Source organism: Mya arenaria, chromosome 11, assembly GCF_026914265.1.
Source record: "Mya arenaria isolate MELC-2E11 chromosome 11, ASM2691426v1".
In the NCBI taxonomy this organism is placed as follows: domain Eukaryota; kingdom Metazoa; phylum Mollusca; class Bivalvia; order Myida; family Myidae; genus Mya; species Mya arenaria.
Window position 1 is genome coordinate 56,580,194 of NC_069132.1, and position 17,974 is coordinate 56,598,167.

At 35.1% G+C, this 17,974-nt stretch overlaps 1 protein-coding gene across 2 annotated transcripts; it reads right to left on the minus strand.

Annotated features, from left to right (window-relative positions):
• Nucleotides 1–247: 247 nt before the first annotated feature.
• LOC128208064 (atlastin-2-like) lies at nucleotides 248–17,868 on the minus strand. Of its 2 annotated transcripts, XM_052911381.1 has the most exons (14): nucleotides 17,780–17,856; nucleotides 17,409–17,536; nucleotides 15,488–15,702; nucleotides 14,432–14,566; nucleotides 13,780–13,884; nucleotides 13,190–13,240; nucleotides 12,862–12,924; nucleotides 11,914–12,006; nucleotides 10,968–11,106; nucleotides 10,578–10,705; nucleotides 7,833–7,889; nucleotides 7,324–7,395; nucleotides 6,411–6,842; nucleotides 248–5,907 (listed from the first exon to the last, which is right to left on the minus strand). In XM_052911381.1, exons 2-14 carry the CDS (start codon nucleotides 17,425–17,427, stop codon nucleotides 5,815–5,817), a joined length of 1,602 nt encoding a protein of 533 aa, XP_052767341.1. In that variant the 5' UTR covers nucleotides 17,428–17,536; nucleotides 17,780–17,856; the 3' UTR covers nucleotides 248–5,814. The 2 variants fall into 2 exon arrangements, with proteins under 2 accessions (XP_052767341.1, XP_052767340.1); XM_052911380.1 differs by lacking the exon at nucleotides 17,409–17,536 and having other exon boundaries at nucleotides 17,780–17,868.
• Nucleotides 17,869–17,974: the final 106 nt, after the last annotated feature.

Sequence of the window (17,974 nt, forward strand, 5' to 3'; positions counted from 1 at the left end):
GCACACACAGATGGACACAAGCACATGCACGGACTGCCATTGTGACAATTGTCTCGCTCACCCAGGTGGCTCCACAAAAATGAATGAGATTTTAGTCTGGAAGAATTTTAAAGCAAAATTAACATATGAACTATTGAGTCTCAAAATTAGACTCGAGACAATAGTGATTTTACATCATTTAAGGCTCTGCCTGTCATGAAATAACTGCATTTAAAATCCATCATGTTAAGACAAAAGGGGAATTACATTGAAATCTGATTTTTATTTGGTTATAAGTATGTACAAACGCAACATGGGTAGTACTACAATAACAAGTCTACCAAACAATTACACAAGTGGAAGGAGAAACAGAAATACTGGTTAACAAAAAAGCATGCCGATTGCAGCCATCAAGTAATATAGACAGACCGTTATTCGACAGAAATCGGACAACAATTTGAAAGAATTCGAAATGTAGTTTGAAAGGCATCAAACTTATTTGAAAAGAATCAGACAATCATTCCAGAGATCAAACAATAATTCAAAAGAAATCTGATTGTAATTCGAAAGAAATCGAACATTGCTTGCAGTAAAGAACATTTTTTTAAAGGGACTAGACACCAGATGGTCCCAAAATTGGCAAATACAGAATACATAATTTTACATGACTAAAATAATATTTGATCGCTGTCTCAGCTGAGTTTACTTATTTAAAAATAGTGCAAACTGGTTTCCCAGTTTATAGTGTGTATAGTTAGCATGTGAAGGTCCTGTGATTTTACAGATACATATACCGATGCTATTTTTAAATGAAGTGTGCTAAACATGTGGTAGACAACCCCAATGAATTTCGCATTGGAAAAATATTCCAAAACTTCAATTACACATGTCCTAAGTGATGTGATACATCAGTCAGTAATTTTATGTCAGTTTTGACAATTTTCTTTTTTTCTTGCGATAGTATCATCTGGTGTCTAGTCTCTTTAAACACAATGTATTGTCTGGGATTGTTATTCATCCCAGGTATTCTCTACTTCCTTCTTACGTCATTAAAATCATTTTCATAAATTCATTCTGAATACATAAACATGTCATATTTAATTGCATTTGAACCAAGACAAGCAAAAAAGGTTTGGGAATTGTCAGTTTTATATAAACAGGCATAATTACAGGCATAAATTTTAAAGTACTTTTCTTGTTTTAGTTTAAGTACCTATTACTTTTAAAACATGGCTTTTATAAAGAAATGAGTCCATATTCACAAATGTTTAATGTAAACTCAAGACTTGAGCTGAGGAAATTGAAACCTTAATTGTTTCAAATTATCTATACCGTAATATAACCTTTTTTTTACAAATGGTGTCTGCTGATACATTGACCAAAAATCCTTATTGACCTAATTATGATGTCATATGCTCAAATGATTCCAGTCTTGAAACAGCCCGGTCAATATGGCTAAGTGATTTTTCCAGCGTTATTGTAATACATGTATAAACTGTTTACGGTCTAAAAACACAGAATAATATTGTGTTTATTTGTGTATGAAAATTGTTTTCATACAATCCTGGATGGTTTATTTATAGATCATGTAATAATTGCAGTTACATAAATCTTTTGATGTTATTTTTTACCGCTTCAGACATATATACATGTACCATAAGACCTTTTGCTTGTTAGGGTTCACATTATTTGGCACTATTGCGCCACATACATATAATTATACATATCGTGTTATTACATAGCCTTATCTGTTGAAATCAACAATTACAGTAAACATGTAATTAGAAAGTCATTTTTTTTATAACCGTAAAGTTAGTACAGTACAAGTAAACAATTATATAACATTAAAAATAAATCTCAAAGTTAAATCACATCAAAAAATTCATACATACATGTTTTTAACAAAGGTGACAAAATTATGATCTAAACTCTGTATTTTTGCAATTAAATTACAAGATAAACTTCAAAGTGTCCATAGACAATTATTCTACCTTTAAACATAAACAATCAATACCTTTGGTATAACATTTAAAGAGAATCGAGCATTTTAACTTTAAACACTATATTTTTCTACTGACTAGAAAATATATGTCATGAATTTTAACTATTCCCCTTGATAAATATATTTGATAAACCTGTAACCAGAAAAGAAGTATCAAGGTTTTTGACCAGACAGGTAATAAATGCTATCATAGATTACAAAACCTATATTGTTAAACACATCTTTTTAAATTATATTTATATACTAATTAGTTCCATTTACAAAGACTTTGATAAAATTTAATCAGTGTCAGGCTGATGTCACCACCAATGTGAAAGCTGGACAGAATCACAATAATTCATTGCCAGGGTCTCAGTCAACCCAATATTTAGTATGGAAATAAACCGCTTAATTTTTGTTAAGTCATATCATAAGCATAGTTTAAACAATTTAACCTGCTTCCTAGTTTAATTATATTTCGATATATCCATTTTGCATACTGTTATACTCTGTTGCAAGCCCAAGGTATTATTAATTCAAGTGCGTTTTCACTTTTATAAAATACTAAATATATAATTTATCTTAGACTATCAAAACAATATATATATATATATATATATATATATATATCTGTCAGATATTATTTAAGGCATAAGAATTTTTTCTTTTAAAGAACTATAGAATTTTCATCACTGCATTCACGGAAATTGCAACACATAAATATAAAGTGGTCATATTAGAAACAAGCATACAAAAAAATATCGTACCATCAAGAAATCATTTTAAATGTTTAGAGAGTGTCAAGTTTTACTTGCAAAATCAAATAAACGTTGCCTAAACCTTGCAATAAAGTTCTTAGTTTTGAAACAGATATAATTTCTAAGAAAAATAAATTGGAAAAAAAGGAATCGTACGACACGTGCGTAGATTAGATGGCATCAAATTCTTTAACTATATCATTTATGAATAAGAAACACTTGATTGATACTGAATGATCCAGGAAAACAACAATAATCTTTAAACTCAAAATAAGAGAACCCTGTACCCGTTTAAAACAAGATCTAAGACAATCTAAGTTTTTTTCAATGCGTTTCCATATATGATGGTTATGAAGATTTAAGAGAACTCTTTTCCAGTTACATCTTGAATCGAAGTTGGAGACTCTGACTCAGAATAGCAAAATTTTAATGTCAGTCATCAAAATAAGAATATTGGATGAACTAGCCTGAATTCTTATATAAGCCTGAATTCTTATACTAGCCTGAATTCTTATACTAATACTTGGCAAATTTCTTTTAATAAGCCCTGCTATATAAAATTCAGAATTTTAGCAATACCCAGTTTACATTTTACCAGTGCCGGGCTTACGGGCTAGTGTTAATTTCGACTACTGTAACGTCGTTCTAAAAAAGATTTTATTGGAGTAAAGATGGTAACATTTTCTGTATATGTAACAAATAACCTGTTCTACAGTCTGGCACACCTCGCATGTCAAAATTTGTTACAATTTAAATATTTAGAAAAAATTAAGGATTCAGTTTTCTAAGCCAAATTCTAAAACTTTGATATATGACAATAGTGAAGAGTGTTTAATGAAACAGGGCAAGCCCCTAGGACACCTTCTTTGAGGACAACAAAAAAAAATGAATCCAACGAGCAAAATTGGAACTAAATATACCTGGACATTTGCAATAGCTACAATGAAATAGATATTGGTCTATAAAAATACATATTTTTCCAAAAAAAATGAACATATATAAAGAAATGACAATTTTTTAAACACAGACAATACTTTCTGCCAATGTCTTGCTTAGTAGTCAATTTTATCATACTGGGTAGTACTGTACATGACTTTTATTACAAAAATGCTTGTATGTATAAAGTTTACATCGAAATACATGCATAAATCATGAAATAAATAAATACACAATTGCACCACATGACAAAATGCCTCTGTATATTTTGAGACAATTTACTGAAACATCACTGTATTGTCATTTTAATTATCAGATATATAATATACAGAAACATCACTGTTTTGTCATTTTAATTATCAGATATACTGGGTATGTGACACCTTGTCAATCCAGATTCTATTCTGGTATTATTTAAGCTGTATCAAGTAATCAATATGGCCAAATAAAAGTGTTGTTGTGGTTAATATTACATGTTGACAAAAAAAGGATGGGTCGAAAGGGAAAACTTCGATTTTGGAAAACTATTTATTGTGTACAAAGTATGTATAATGTTGATTTGTTTACATACATACACATAATGGCATTGATATGGCCAAGACACTAACACAATTCAAGTAAACTGCATTGTTTTGTACAAACAATACTGCCACATGCTTTATATTGCCAATAAAAATAATAAATAATATTCTCATTTCTTTTACCAATAAAGGTTATTCAGTTACTGTAACCACAACATTATTTTTATTTGGCCTTAACATAATGAATCAGTTTTAAGGTAGTTTAATGATTTTTATGTTTTTGTTGATATTTACATGGAGAAGTTTATCCCCATACTTGAGCCTATTACGAAAAACGATCAACACAAAATTCTGAATTTTACAGTCAATTTGACTCTTAAATGAATAAGCCATAATTCAGAACTATTAATGCTTTAATTGCAAACCATTTTTTAAAAAGCCCTGCTTTATAAAATCAAGAATATGAGCAGGCCCGTAAAGCATTTTACCAGTGCAGGCCTTGCGGGCTTGTGCTAATTCAATCTGGAATCTTAGGGCAAGACTGCAGGGTACATTTACAACAAAAATACCTGGTTTATGATGGAACATGTCTACCTTGAGACAGTTTTCTTTCTTTAAAACTGAAGACTGACCAAAAATATAATATAATAGGTGTGATTATCATGTATATAACGTATGCTGATTTTGGCTATATAAACATGTAGTCATGAAAATGGCCTGTATAGGCAGTCTTCGAAATTAGACTTTAATAAACAAGCCTGAATTCTTACAACAATGCTTGGCCTAAAACCCTGCTCTATATAATTTAGAATTTGAGCATACCTGGAAAGTATTCTACCAGTGCAGGGCTTGAGGGCTTGTGCTAATTTCAACCACTGTATAGATGTCTATACCTACATCATAGCCCTTTAGATGTAATGAAATGTTGAATTTTGAAAATATCTGTTAAATATTGATAATACATGTCGAAAACTGTTGGCTCGAACTCACTTGGCTCGATTTACTTGTTGGCTCGAGTTGGATGTAAAGGACTGATTTCTTTTTACTGAAGGAAAGCATTCTGGCTTGGCTTCTATTTCCTGAGGCTCGAGGTATTTCACCGGTCCCTGGGAGTTTGAGCCAACAGGGTTCCACTGTACTGCTAACATTTACTTTTCTGGTTAAAGTGTGGTCACAAATCAGTAGAGTTTCAAAGAGTATTTTAGACTTCAAGGAAGCAGTAGGTATACGCGAAGGGAAGTTTAGTAAGCTTTGACTAAATAGACCCAACTGCAAATGGGTTTGCGAGTTCAATCATAATTAATTTTGACATAAAAGGTCAGTAAATGACTCTTTTTAACCCTTAGGCCTATCTTTGTGCACCAGGAAAATGGACCATAAATTTGGGTTAATTCAGCTATTTGAACTGGCTCTAGTATACATACTAGTATTATATTTCTTTTATTAATCAATGAAACGTACACATTCTGCTCTTTGCCCTTTAAAATACTGGTATATTTCCCAATCAAATACACTGTATCAAACTCTTTTCATTGATGCTGAATATTTTCTTATATATACATATCGGAGAAGACGAGATGGTCAAGTTAATACAGCACATTATCTGTCATGATTGTGAGGTGAAAGGTGGTGTTGTTGGCTAGTCTGCTTTGGGTCTTGTGGCGGCTGTAGCTTGCCGGACAGCCAGCTGGGCTCCCTGCTGCATTAACTGGGCGTACACTGGTGCCAATGCCTGCAATAAATACGGTCAGGTTAGGATGCAATATATTGTGTTTCTAATGGTAAATCATTGTAGTTGGCTTGTATACACACTTGCATACTTGAGTTTGTAAAATTTGCTATCAAAGTTTTAATTGGCCAAGTTATAACCATTATTCGGCGAAGTTCCTTCAGGTAAAAAGAATATATTTTCCCTGCATTTAAATGCAAAATTTCCCAATGGATATTTGGATTCATAATTGGAGCCTATTTTCTCTTACAGGGTTTCAAAAAATAGCATTAATTGATAAATTGATCAATATTAAATTATATCACTTGATTGTTTTCAAATTAATTGTAATTTTTCTCAATTTCTAACGTCTCTCAAAAAAATTCTAACTTAGCCATAAAAATCCTGGGAAATATTATTAATCTTTTCTTTATTTGAAAAGTAATACAAGTACAAAACTTAATCTGCAGCATTTATATAAAAACAAAAAAAAATTGTTGTAATGTCAATGTATTTGTTACACTTACATGTTCCCAGATGACTGTGGCTATGTGGTCTATCTGTATGGCTAGAGTGCGGTATTCCCCGGAGTATTGTATGTAGAACCATGAAACCATGAACACCAGGAACAGTAACATGGTAAAGTTGAACATACTCGCTATAGACTCTAGTCCAACAACACTGAAAATTCCCCCCATCATGTAGCACGCTATCATCACAGTGAACAACACCGCAGGAGTTCGCGCAGCACTGAATATGTTCTTGCTCTCGTTGTGGCGTTGAAAGTTCTCAAACTGTTCAGTCATCTCTTCTATCAGCTTCTGTTGGAAGGCCTCACTGAACTCTGGGCCACCCATCTTGCGTGCGTGGCGGAACGTTTCAAGGGCATTGCGGACACAGCGCTGTTGCTCCTGTTCCAACTCGTTGGGATGAATGTATGCCTTGTCTCCCCCACAAACCTGCCAAATACACAATATACACTTATAACCTGCACTACATCTATAGATAGGAATTTATTTGATTTAAGTTTAAGTAACAATGAGTACATGAATTATCAGAATATCAACTCGGTTGTTTAAGTGGCCCTTTTAATCTCAATTAAAAAAAATAAATATGAAAAGAAAAGAAAAACTGTTTTAAATTAAAAAAAAATCCATTGTCAGCTATGGTTAATTTATGTTATGTCTATATCATTTTGAATGTGTGTTACATGAATGATTTTTGAATTGTTTATGATATATCTCAAAACTGTATGTGTTGTTTTTATTCCAGAAGGCCACATTGAAAATATGACTTTTTATATTTTTCAATACTGTAATTATATCGTCATGTGTAACCTTCTTGAAATACAATTTTATTATAATTACTTTTACAAGGGAGAGGTCTCTGACAAAGCTATCCCATATGCCCCCCACCCCAACCTGTACAAGGCCAACCCACCTCCTCCATGTCATGTGTATACTGGGACCGTGCTGCTGACACCGCTGCAAGGTTGTTTGCTTCTGCTGTTGCCTGATAAAATATCATTTATTTTATTAGTTCATACATATACATTCTGGATAAATGATTAATTACCTGATCAAAATAAATTATACCAAGAAAATTTGTCTATCATTCATAATACTTGAGCACCAAGGAGTACCACCAGCACTCAATTTCATTTTTTTCAGTAAAAAAGGGAAATAACTCAATAACTATTTAAGCAAGAGTTATGGGCCTTCCTGTACATGAGTTTATTGTCCCTGACAACATGCAAGTTTCCAAGGCTAAATTTGTTGCCAAGGCTACGACAATACCTAGCTTTTTTGCTATCTTTTTGATAAAACGATCTAGTTCGAAAATATTTTCCTATTTATAATAATTCTTTCGATCACTTACCCATGTATATTAGGGTGTAATGTATAGTTAGAATGTACATGTAGGTCGAGAGAGATGAAGACTTTACATACCTGAAGCATGGACTTTGGTTCTGGCAGCTCCTCCCCCTGGTAAATCTTGATGTATGCCTGAAACACATGGTAAAGCATTGCACATGTTAAGATTTCGCGAATATAGCTTTAGGGATGAATCACAAACCTGAAAATTTAGTTTGGGAATTTGGAATTCAAGCCCAAAGAAGATTTCAGGGGCTTTGCTCGCTGTTGAAATTAATTCCAAAGCTATTTGTATCGATTTTTAGGTATTTTTTTATTTTTTTTATGCAAACCCTCAACAAACAAGAGCTGTCACAGTATGTGACGAATGCCCCGAATGTGACATTTTTCACCTTAGAGGTAGGGACATGGGTCTTGCACAGGACACGTCGTCTTCGTATGTGGAACACATGTAGCAAGTTATTTTAAAATCTGTCCTTACAAGGGAAAGTTACAGCCCGCACACGACAACCTATACCCTATGTCCTTGTATGCAGCACTCCATTGTGAATAAACACTAAGTGTGACCTTGACCTTTGAGGTAGGGACACGGGTCTTGCAGGCGACACGTCGTCTTGGTATGTGGAACACATGTGGCAAGTTATTTTAAAATCTGTCCATACAAGGGAAAGTTACAGCCCGGACACGACAACCTATACTCTATGTCCTTATATGTAGCACTCCATTGTGAATAAACACTATGTGTGACCTTGACCTTTGAGTTAGGGCACGGGTCTTGCACACGACACGTCGTCTTTGTATGTGGAACACATGTGGCAAGTTATTTTAAAATCTGTCCATACAAGAGAAAGTTACAGCCCGGACACAACAACCTATACTCTATGTCCTTATATGCAACACTCCATTGTGAATAAACACTAAGTGTGACCTTGACCTTTGAGGTAGGGACATGGGTCTTGCAGGCGACACGTCGTCTTGGTATGTGGAACACATGTGGCAAGTTATTTTAAAATTGACCATACAAGAGAAAGTTACAGCCCGGACACGACAACCTATACTCTATGTCCTTATATGCAGCACTCCATTGTGAATAAACACTAAGTGTGACCTTGACCTTTGAGGTAGGGACACGGGTTTTGCACGCGACACGTCGTCTTGGTATGTGGAACACATTTGACAAGTTACTTTAAAATCTGTCCATACAAGGGAAAGTTACAGCCCGGACATGACAAACTATACTCTATGTCCTTATATGCAGCACTCCATTGTGAATAAACACTAAGTGTGACCTTGACCTTTGTGGTAGGGACACGGATCTTGCAGGCGACACGTCGTCTTGGTATGTGGAACACATGTTGCAAGTTATTTTAAAATCTGACCATACAAGAGAAAGTTACAGCCCGGACACGACAACCTATACTCTATGTCCTTATATGCAGCACTCCATTGTGAATAAACACTAAGTGTGACCTTGACCTTTGAGGTAGGGACACGGGTCTTGCACACGACACTTCGTCTTGGTATGTGGAACACATGTGGCAAGTTATTTTAAAATCTGTCCATACGAGGGAAAGTTACAGCCCGGACACGACAACCTATACTCTATGCTTATATGCAGCACTCTATTGTGAATAAACACTAAGTGTGACCTTGACCTTTGAGGTAGGGACACGGGTCTTGCACGTGATACGTCGTCTTGGTATGTGGTACACATGTGGTACGTTATTTTAAAATCTGTCCATACAAGAGAAAGTTACAGCCCGGACACGACAACCTATACTCTATGTCCTTATATGCAGCACTCCATTGTGAATAAACACTAAGTGTGACCTTGACCTTTGAGGTAGGGACACGGGTCTTGCACGCGACACGTCGTCTTGGTATGTGGAACACATGTGGCAAGTTATTTTAAAATCTGTCCATACGAGGGAAAGTTACAGCCCGGACACGACAACCTATACTCTATGCTTATATGCAGCACTCTATTGTGAATAAACACTAAGTGTGACCTTGATCTTTGAGGTAGGGACACGAGTCTTGCACGCCACACGTCGTCTTGGTATGTGGAACACATGTGGCAAGTTATTTTAAAATCTGTCCATACAAGGGAAAGTTACAGACCCGGACGGACGGACGGACGGTGCGATTTTAATATGCGCACCTTCGGGGGCATAAAAACCCTCCTAACTTAACAACTTAAAGTAAGTCTCAAATTGAAAGCTCTTAATCCTGAATTTTATCCTCCCATTTGGGTTGTTAAAATACACCCGGTGCAAATCTGAAAACATTCAAAGTAAGCAATTCACATTTTATAGACTTCTGGTAATTCAACTGCATCATACTCACAAAGAAATGAGTACTTTTAAATGTTCCTTTACTATTTTCATTTTGATTGTTGAAATCAAACTGTTTTGAAACCTAACCCCTAGGTTGTCCGGACAGCGCACTCGCTTCTCACCAAAGCAAACCAGATTCAGGGAGCAAGAGAGCTTGGTTAGTGGTCACCAAGCCGGCCAAGTGGTTTCCTCCACTACACAAGATCACACTCTTGTGGAACATTATGCCAACAAGAGCGACATAGTGTAAGTTATCATAACTTTCTTCACAATAGTTAAATATATAGTGTTTAAACTAACCTTACCCCTTAAAATAACATTTCTCATGACAGTGAAACCATTCTCATTACATCAATAAATCAGAATACATGTGAAGTGCCTTCATCTATGAATGCCTCACAAAACAATTCAGAAGGTATTTCAATTATAAGTTGTAAATTAACATCAGGTAGAGAAAGTTCAGTGTTATGTGTTCGTAATGTACCTTGAAATATTCCACAAGGTCTCTGCAGGTAACAGGACCGCCATTGATCTCCTTGATGACGAGGTTGTCGGCGCCCAGCAGCAGAGGTATCAGTGTGCAAAGCTGATCCTTGAAGTCCTTCTCAATGTCTGAACATGGTATAATGCATTATAAAGACATGTGACGCATCAGTAAAATACTTGAATAATACAAATTCAATGAACGCTTTTATGTATTTACACAGTTTTTTGAGGGTTATAAGAATAATAAGTGTTTCCATAAAAAATCGTTTAATTACTACAATGAAGCACTGGTAAAAGAAGGATGTTACGTGTCAAATTTATCATTAGCTATTATATTACACAAAACCTAGCACACAAAAATAGCATCCCAGGGAGCGCTAGTATTTACCTCTCAGTCTGCCATCAAAGTGTGGGTTTGTGGCGACGCGCAGGCCAGGGTGGGGCATCAAGAAACAGCCGATGCGGGAAAAGCATGAGCGAATGTGCTTTCGGATTTGCTGTAACTCTGGGTGCTGCCGGTCTGAGATCTGTAAACCAAAACAACACATCAAAGCTTTGGGGGACTTTAATTCAATTAAATACACTTGGAAATGTACATAGAACTGAGAATAAGTGTGTGGGATTTTTTTTTCAAGAACAATATTATGTAAATGAGATTTGAATGTACATTTAATATTACAATGATGTTTTTGCTCAATGACACTACAACTGTAAATACTGACCTTACCCTAAAGGGAGATGATGGTCTAGTGCTATATGTGTCTACCTCTCACGTAAGAAGTTGTGGGTTCGATACCCACAAGTATATTGGTCTAGTTGTATAAGCATCGGACTCTCACTCAAGGGGTTGTGGGTTCAATCCCCACCAGGGTGATTTTGATCTAGTGGTATAAGTGTCTGCCTCTCAAACCCAGAGGATGTGGGTTCAATTCCCACCAGGGTGAGATTGGGTAAGTGGTATAGGTGTCAGCCTCTTACCCAAGGGGATGTGGGTTCGATTCCCACCAGGGTTAGATTGGTCTAGTGCTAAAGGTATCAGTCTCTCACCCAAGAGGTTGCAAGTTCGATCTCCACTAGGGTGAGATTGGTCTAGTGGTTAAAGTGTCAACCTCTCACCCAAGAGGTTGCGAGTTTGATCCCTGCGGCCTGTATAAGTGGTTGCCTCTCACCCAAGAACTTGTGAGTACAATCCCCATCAGGGTGAGATTGGTTTAGTGGTAAAGGTGTCAGCCTCTCACTCAAGAGGTTGCGAGTTTAATCCCCCCAGGGGCTCCTCTCATTGCCTCTCATAAAAAGGCCACAGTAAAATAAATAAGAATGCACCAAACACCTACCTTGAGTCTTTTTTCTAGCATGTTGATGCCTCCATCTGTGCCATATGGAGCATCGTACGGGTAGCTCCAGTCTCGTACAAGGAACTCCAGAACCTGACATTGCACAATAACAGTCTCTTAGAATACAGCCTACATTTACATTAATAAAATAGCAGATAGGCAATCATTAAGTACTAGTCTTAATCATTAAGAATGTTAATTAACAAGGCGTTAATAAGTTCTGCCTACTTCCACTCATCCAATATACACTTCCTGTGTCAGATTTTGCGTTAAAAATGTGTCAGCCAATCAGGTTGTATTCTACGCTCACTCTGCCCATTCTTAATCATTAAGATTTTCCTTCATGCCATCTAACTATTACTCAAATAATCATAACTTACTCATAGTTCAGAGAGAAAAAGTACTGCAATTTCTAAAAACTCGTATGTTTTCTTCTTACAAGCAAAAAAGCCTGACAAAAATTATAACTTTGTTTTAAACATCTTTCAACAAGAAGAACAGTTTTTGAAACAATAAAAATGAATAAATATTCAAATGTTGACAACTTTTGATTCAATTTTAACCAATTTTAAACCTTGTTTATATATATATATATATATAAACATAAAAAATTATATATATATGTAATATAAAACTTATCGATAGCATCTGTCTACAATGGTCTAATGGATAGGTGCCTGACTCCAGACTTACAAAAGAGGGTCTGATCCCTACTTCCAGCAAAAGACCGTCTTCCAGCAAAATATTTTTGTTATAATTGTTTTATTTTCCCTATTTTCTTTTTTTTATTACATTTATTATGAAATTATCATCTTGATATATTGTACAAAACTTTCAGAAAAGGGCCGACAATGCCCCTTTAGGTTTCTTTTTTATTTTATAAAATCAGGAATGTAAATGAATAAAGACAGAATTCAACTCCTCAGAATCAAAAGATGATGGGCCTACCTGGAACGGCTTGGATTCGTTGTCGTTGGCCTCCAGTGCCAGTCTGCCATACTCTGTGAACAGCTGTTGACAGTAGACAAAAATCATGAACAATTTATATATGTCTTAAATACCTACTACACACATTTTATGTCTATAAAATCATCCAAAAGTTTAATAAACTACTCACATTTTCTGAATACTAAAAACATAAACTTTTTCAACATTCAAGTGCATGAACATATTATCACTAATTCACTCTAACATTTAGTTTGTGAATAAAATGTCATTAAAAGTTAAGGACAGGTTTTGATAATTATGACTGAAGAAAGCCACAAGAGTTCTTTACCTGTAAATGCTGGAGGTCGTCTTCCTGGATGTTCTGGGTCAGATTGTAAACCTGGAGTGATACATGAGAAACATGGGTTACAATGCAGTGTAAAAGTTAGTTCATGTATAACACATTGAATAATGAACACACCATTCGCTTGAGCCTCCCAGCTACAGCAGCAAAAATGTTTCAAATGATAATTTCATATAAATTTAGCATAACCAAATCAAATGCTTAAACCTGCCATCTGTTGTATTTCCTTACTATATTGTGGAATGGGGCCAGAGCACTTTAAATTTTGAAAATAGCAACACTAAATAGAGAAAAATACAGATTTATCAAACTATGATTTAATTCAAATATCTTTAAAACCCTTTCACCTAATGGGCTATAGGAAGGAATTTATAACATTCTCTTGCCAAAATAATGGAGGAAAATTAGATTATAATATGTATTAGATTATAGACAAATTTTACATTTGTGAATTCTGCTACGATTTTGTTATTCTTTTTATAGCATACTGATAAAAATGGCTTCCTTTTGTCAGTTATAACTTCCATAGTTTCTACGTGTGAGTGAGCTTATGAGCAGAGAAGAGAGACTGTCACCTGTACGGAGCTGATCATGGTACTGAGAGCAAACACCGTTGCACAGTCACGCACCGTCGACTCACTGTCAAACGCCCCCTGTGTGTCCATCAACAAAACTGCCACCTAAAAATATGTTTACATAACGTCAACAACAAGGACTATAGATAAATTTAACTAAGAGCCATTGACGTTACATTGTGAAAAAAATACAAATGTTATTCAAGTTAAAGTCAATTCACTCATGATAGAATGTTTCTTTTTTTTGCACAGTTAAATAGTATCACCATTATCGTAGCTCAAGTTTTCAATACTGCATCAATTGGTACATAAAATCTGTGTATGTAGACATGGGTAGTACATGTAAGTGGACAATGTAACAACTGCTTTTTCAGCACAGTGAACTGATTTATAGACAGCTTTTACCATATAAATATATATTGACCTGTAGCAACCAAGGAGTCTGAAATTGCTTCTTTAATAGTAAACAACTGCTTGGTTCCATATGCCTCTATGCACTGTGATGCTTCCTTTAACATTTTTTTTTTACCTAATTGCATATGTAAATCAGTACCATGATATACATGTATGTTCTATGCTAAAATATTAACAATATTATAAAACAGATACCCAGAAATTATTCCTTGAGATTAAAGAAATTTCACTATCTGACCTGTTCCCCTGATGGAAGAGTGATACAGAAAGGTTCACTCCAGAGCAGGATGCCAGTGGTTTCGCGCTCGGACCCTCCACGCCAGGAGAAGCCCTCCAAAGGTGAATCATCATCACCTAGCCAGTCTTCGGCACCCTGACAGTAACAAAACACATCTTAGTCATAATGGTCAAACTCAGCGTAAGCCTGCAAGCTTTGCCCTGATAAAATGCTTACCAGACTTGCTCAAAGTCTGGAAGTTATACAGCAGGGCTTTCAGAAAAAAGAAGAAGATACCAACACTAATAGAAGAATTCAGGCTTGTTCAATGGTCAAAAATAACACAAGCCCCCCTCTTGAGAATTGCCTTCCATGCTTGCTGAATTTCTGGATCTTATATAGAAGAGCTGATTGAAAAATTTATGCCAAGCAGGTGACTGGAAGCTGTTAATCCAAAAGTCAAATTTTGATGACTGGACTCATAGTGACTCCTTATATGTTTATGAACACATTTTTTTTCAATGTTATACCTACTTTTAACACAAACCAGCTATGAAATAAAACAGTTTAGAAATGAGCTTGTTTAAGCCCATATACCTTGCACTGGTAAACAATCTGTTAAAAAAAATGAGTTTACATAGCCACAAAGTAAGGCGAAAAATCAGGGGGCCATTTCAATAATGAACTTGGTTGATTAAAGTTGTTAAATGAAATTATTTTTGAGTCATAGTTTCCTAATATTCTCTCATGGTTGTGTGAATTAAATGAACTTTAGCAAGTATAAAACAATGAACAAAAAAATTGAGGAAATAAAATAAAATGAGTTGCCATTTGTGGTTTTTAGTTAATAACAGATTTACGTATCCTTCATTCAAACAGACCCCAGGCTTCATTACCTTAAAATCTCATATTTATATAGATATAAATACATATTTATTTATACATATACATTTATGACTGTTAAAGAAACAAATGCCAAGCCTGAATGCTAATCTTTATCAAGAATGAATAAAATACCTCTAAACTTTTTATCCTTAATCAGTAAATGACTAATATATCTCCTGGAAAAGAAAGTACCTGAGCATTTAAAAATCGTAGGAAGAAGTCGAGAAGGAAGGATTTCCCCTTCCTGAAGGCGCCGGCCACGGATACGACAACAGCCTTCCGGTCCTGGATGTCTGACCGGAGGAGGATCTCATCAAGGGCCGTCTCATCCAACTGGAACGTGTGGTCATCTTCCACTGACACGATCTGCACAGGGTGACCCTTCAGCTGTACCCCTGATGCTGACACTGAAATTAACCACATTCAAAGAAGTCCCAATCACCTGCCTGAAGGTAATTTGCTACATTTTTTTAGTTTAAATGTTATTTATAGGGATGAAAACAAATATTCAAATATTTGATTTTTGATATCTGAATGTCAAAATCAATATTGGAATATTCAGAGTTACTTTGTTGAATCAATAAAGTATATAATAATAATAAACTTTTTGCCTACAACTGTGCTGTTGTGAATTAAGTTTGTTTGTCTTGTTTTTACAAGTATTGGCCCCTAATGCCTGAGGCGTGAGCTTGATGACAACACACAATGGTATATACTCGCCCTATGTAAATTAGGAACATATCATTGGGTACTATATCAACAATCCCCATAGACAAGACAATTGACAAAGAAGGGTAAAATGGCCCCGGCTATTACTATAAGTAAAGCAAATAATAATAGTTCACTACAACTTTCAAAAGATTCATTTTGGTAATCGAATAATCAAATATTATATCAAAAGAATTACCTAATATTCAAATATTCCATATTCCATTATGCATACAATAATTTTTTATTTATTAATGAAAATGAATGAGTTATGAGTGGATTTCAAATTTTGAGTGAAATCCACTGGATTCCTGTATCACCTCGCACTGATATCTTTGCTTTCCTAGTTATTTATTCACAATGCTTGTGAATTATATGTTACCTTAAATTATGATAGGTCGCTCTCATTGGCACGATAATGACCACCAACCAAACTCACATGTGACCAGGCCGTGAATCAAACCCTTGGTGAGAAATGAGTGTGCTAACAAAAGCGCTATCCACCAGACAACCTAGATGTATTTACCGGTCCATTTTTTTAAAAATTATCATACACAACTGAAGGTTAAATCATAAGGACCAGTCATCACTTGAAAACATTTGTGGACCAAGGTGGGTACTTTGTAAAATCAAATTTATTATCATAATAGTGTAACAGTCTGCTGTAGGCTGTAGGCGACGGATAAGTGTAACGGTCCGCTGTAGGCGGCAGATGTGCGTTCCTAGTATAACATTCCGTTATAAACAGAAGTAAGTTCATAGTATGTATATTTACTTGGTTGGTAATATGCAAATAAGCAAAGCCTGGGCTCTGTGTGGATAGAAAATTTAGTGTATATAAAGACCAGTGGACCACTTCAGGGTCAAGCGTGCTTTTCTCTGAAGGGATCTGTTGGTGTTTGTTGACATCGCACGTTACAATAGCAGTCACAAGTCTGAAGGCAATTTGTTAAAAAATAATTCATCATACAGAACTGAGGGTCATATCATAAGGACCAGACGGTCTTCGCTTGAAGCCTTGGGTTCAAAATAAGTTTCAGTTAAACCTTTTCTTAAAGTAAAGTGACCGACCAGGTATTACTCATAATACTTAAAACTGCTCATTTCTCCAAATTTGAACAGACCCAATTGCTGTTTGAATTGTACGTTTTGGCCGGCAGCTAGTACGGATTGAGAACACTGAAAGCCTTCAAATTGTTTATTGAAAAATAACCATAAATAATTGCTGACAAATCAAAAGCTGCATGCTCTAGACGGCTGATTTCATTCATACGTGATGTTGACATGCATATTCTGTTAATCATGCAGAGCAGATGTTTGCTGAAGGGACAGCATATTTAAAGAAGCAGAGTGAGATGGTCGGATACCCTAGCTTTATTAAATAGGCACTTGAACTCGATCGTACATGTCATGTGCTGATTCATTCTTGATCGGCAGAATGGTATTCAAACTGGGCTCCACCGTCTTCACTTTCTAATCTTGGTTGTATCTGGATCACTTTGTCTCAGTCGCATAGCCATCATTCGTGATGTGCTGTTAAGTCCATATAACGTTTATTTACTAATTTTTACAAAAGCTTTTTCTTCATGAATGCAAATCAAGTATGCTGACCTCACACCTGACGTTTAACAAAATGGTACTGTACGAACATTTATGAGTACGAATAAAATAAAGAGCTGTTTGTTCAACTGGGGTTTAACATATAAAAATAACATTATCAAAATTAATAAGAAGCTATTAATTTAACTCTTTGTTGTTAATTTACTGTATATTTACCAGGTGGATTGTTATTATTTGTCATGATAGGTGTTTTAAAGATGTGTTCATTTCTAACTTCTAAAAATAGATTTATCCGTTACGATTCCCTCAGGTTTTGATTGGCTAAAATTTATAAGAATTATTCACACAATTATTTATATGAAATGAATAATTTCCATTTATTTTTACATATTGAAAAATACATATAAAACA